The 2,769-nt window shown below is 40.9% G+C and overlaps 1 protein-coding gene across 1 annotated transcript in view; it reads right to left on the minus strand.

Annotated features, from left to right (window-relative positions):
* shrprbck1r (sharpin and rbck1 related) overlaps positions 1-1,238 on the minus strand; it is a gene marked incomplete in the record, with an annotated part of 16,786 nt that extends 15,548 nt beyond the window's left edge. The window contains 1 exon segment of the mRNA XM_014018760.1: positions 634-1,238. Coding sequence (XP_013874214.1) covers positions 634-924 — 291 coding nt within the window.
* Positions 1,239-2,769: the final 1,531 nt, after the last annotated feature.

Consider the following 2,769-nt stretch of genomic DNA (forward strand, 5'->3'; position numbering starts at 1 on the left):
TACAAGCTTTGCAAGTGGGAAAACCTGAAAAATCAACAGTGTATCAAATACTTGTTCTCCCCACTGTAGATACCACTTCTCATAGTAACTTAACTTTTCACCAAACAGGGCCGTCTGACAGTAAAATTTATCTTAAAAATTTAGTAAACAACAGGTGCGTGAAAATAAAATCTTTCTTTACAAAACTATCACACACAAATTTTACATGATATGGCAGCAAACTATAACAAACGTTCTCTGAACAATTATAACTTTGTTTTAAATCTTCCAAACCCTTTAAACTTTTAAAAAAGTTTTTGTATGGCATCTGTCAAAACTAGATAATCTTGATATTTTCTTCACTCATGAAAACTTTAAATTAATGCAAACCTGGGATCACTGACAAAGCAAAATGTAATACTAATTTGAAGTATTTGAATTATTGTTTTACGCCAATATGATCTAAATATTGACATAAAAAGCTAAATGATTTCTGGTCTGTTTCGGGCTTAATTGAACTTTTAAGCGAGTTTTTTGTTGCAAGATTTCGGGGAACCTCGTGTTATTGATAAAATAGTTGTTTTATGTGTAAACAAGGTGTTTTCCCTTTCAATCTGAACCTCCACGATGACATCCAGCCCAGCCCGCACTCACCACACTCCGTCCAGCCCCGCTGGTGTCCTGCAGAGTCAGGCGGAATTCCCCGGATTTCCCCGGGTCCATGCTGAGCTGCAGGCGGAGTGACTCATCGCCCGCTCCCGGAAGACACAGCGGCCGAATCCCAGAGTGGCACACCGAAACCCGAACCGACATGAGGACGGTTTGGCAGCCGAACTGGGTCGACGAGGCCTCGTCATTATTATTAGAGTTGCTGGGCAGGACGGCGGAAGGCTGGTCCGCTGGGAGGCCGGGAGTGTGAGTCCAGCCGCCCGAACTCAGAGACATCCCGWCGACGGATTCATTTAGGAATATAAATATAAACACACCGGAGGAGTGCTGCGGTTTGTCCTCGTCCTGCTCCGCGGCGTTGAAAAGTCCGCCGCTTCACATAGCTTCACTGCGTTCTTCACAGGAAGCAAGTGCGTCGTGTCTGACAACTAGCGCCACTTCGAAAAAAGTAAACGAGCTGAAGGTTTCACTTCTTAGATTTATATATATTTTTTGTTAGCACAAATTAAYCTTATCTTGTTGGCTGTGAAGTTTGGTACCCCACGGATAGTTCCGTCACGCTCTTGTTGTTTGTCGCTCCTGAAAATGTTTACTTGGTTTTCTCTTCCTAACGCGCATGCGCTGTTGAAGCATGTCTTTACTGCGCATGCGCTGTTGAAGCATGTCTTTACTGCGCATGCGCTGTTGAAGCATGTCTTTACTGCGCATGCGCATTGAAACTCATATCAGTTATGAGCAGAGCATAGAAGTTGTTCTTGTCATTTGGTGACATACTGCTGAAGATACTTTTTATTTATTTAAGAAAAATAAAAGTGATTTATGTGCAAAAAGAAAAATAAAATAAAACCGGAATGTTTTTTTAACCGTGTGTTTCAATTTATGACCACAAAGAGGCAGCAAAACACCTTGTTTCCTAATTTAATAAAGATGACACAAACAGGTGTTCAATTTTACTTAATTAGCGACCCAGGTGGGACTTAAACCCACAATCCCCAGCTCCGGAGGCTGATACCTTATCCATTAGGCCACTGGGCAACAAAATGTTTACTAGAGGGCATTCGATGCATCACCTCGGGGATCTCAACATCTCAGGTACCAGAATTTTTCTGTGCAGACCCTGCAGAGGTCCAGACTATAATGCAAGATAAACACATATTCATGATTATAACAGGCTGTGAAAGCTCAGTGACGTGATTTGTTAAAATCCTGAGGCTGCAGGTTTGATCCCAGGTTACAAAACCTGGGATCAAACCTGCATGCAAGGGTGCCAATGTTGTGGCTAATGAGATATATTGGCTAGAGGCACTATCACATCCAAGAGAGTGGCCATATTGTTCAGGGCGAGGACAACTCAACAGTAGTTATGTAGTGCTGAATATGCTGTCGTTAAAGTTTGGTCAGTACATCATTGAAACTCAGTTTGCTATTGAAAAATAAGATAGAAATGCTCAGTAAATATAATATCAAAYGAGACATATACATCTGCAATGAATGTGTTTTATAAGCCAAAGCAACCAATAAAAAACTAATATTCAGGTGCAATTCTACACATAAATCTAGCCATGATACATTGTTTACATTGACAGCCTGCCCCTTCCAATACGTCATGCTCATCCCACAGGTGTCAATTTTCAGCAGTGGTTCCCTACAAGGTAATTTATTTTTGGAAAAATAGGCCTTGAAATGTAGCGCACACATGCAAACTCATTATGCTGTTTTGCCTTCAGCATCAGAAGAAAAACAGAGTTTAAAACAGGCTCAGTGAACATCCCAGCCCACACACTCTGGAGGTCATGAATCGTGAGGTAATTAACAGAATCTCCTGAAAAGGAGGAAGATTTAAGCCACACGGCTCAGTCGGGTCACGCTGTTAATCATCCTGTAAGCAGGTTTCCCTCAATCAATACCACATTCCTCAGAGTCCACAGGTGAACTCACACAAACAGCCCATTGCTCTGTTTATGAATGAAATGATTTTGTTCTAATAAATTATAATTAAATTTTTTTTTGCCTATCTGTGGATATTTGCTGTCTGTCACAAGGCTTTTAATTTGTTAAAGGGATCCCCGATTAGTTGTAACATTAGACTTTATATGATAAACATATACTTTAACCGTAAAA

Source organism: Austrofundulus limnaeus, unplaced genomic scaffold, assembly GCF_001266775.1.
Source record: "Austrofundulus limnaeus strain Quisiro unplaced genomic scaffold, Austrofundulus_limnaeus-1.0 Scaffold201, whole genome shotgun sequence".
NCBI classification, from domain to species: Eukaryota; Metazoa; Chordata; class Actinopteri; order Cyprinodontiformes; family Rivulidae; genus Austrofundulus; species Austrofundulus limnaeus.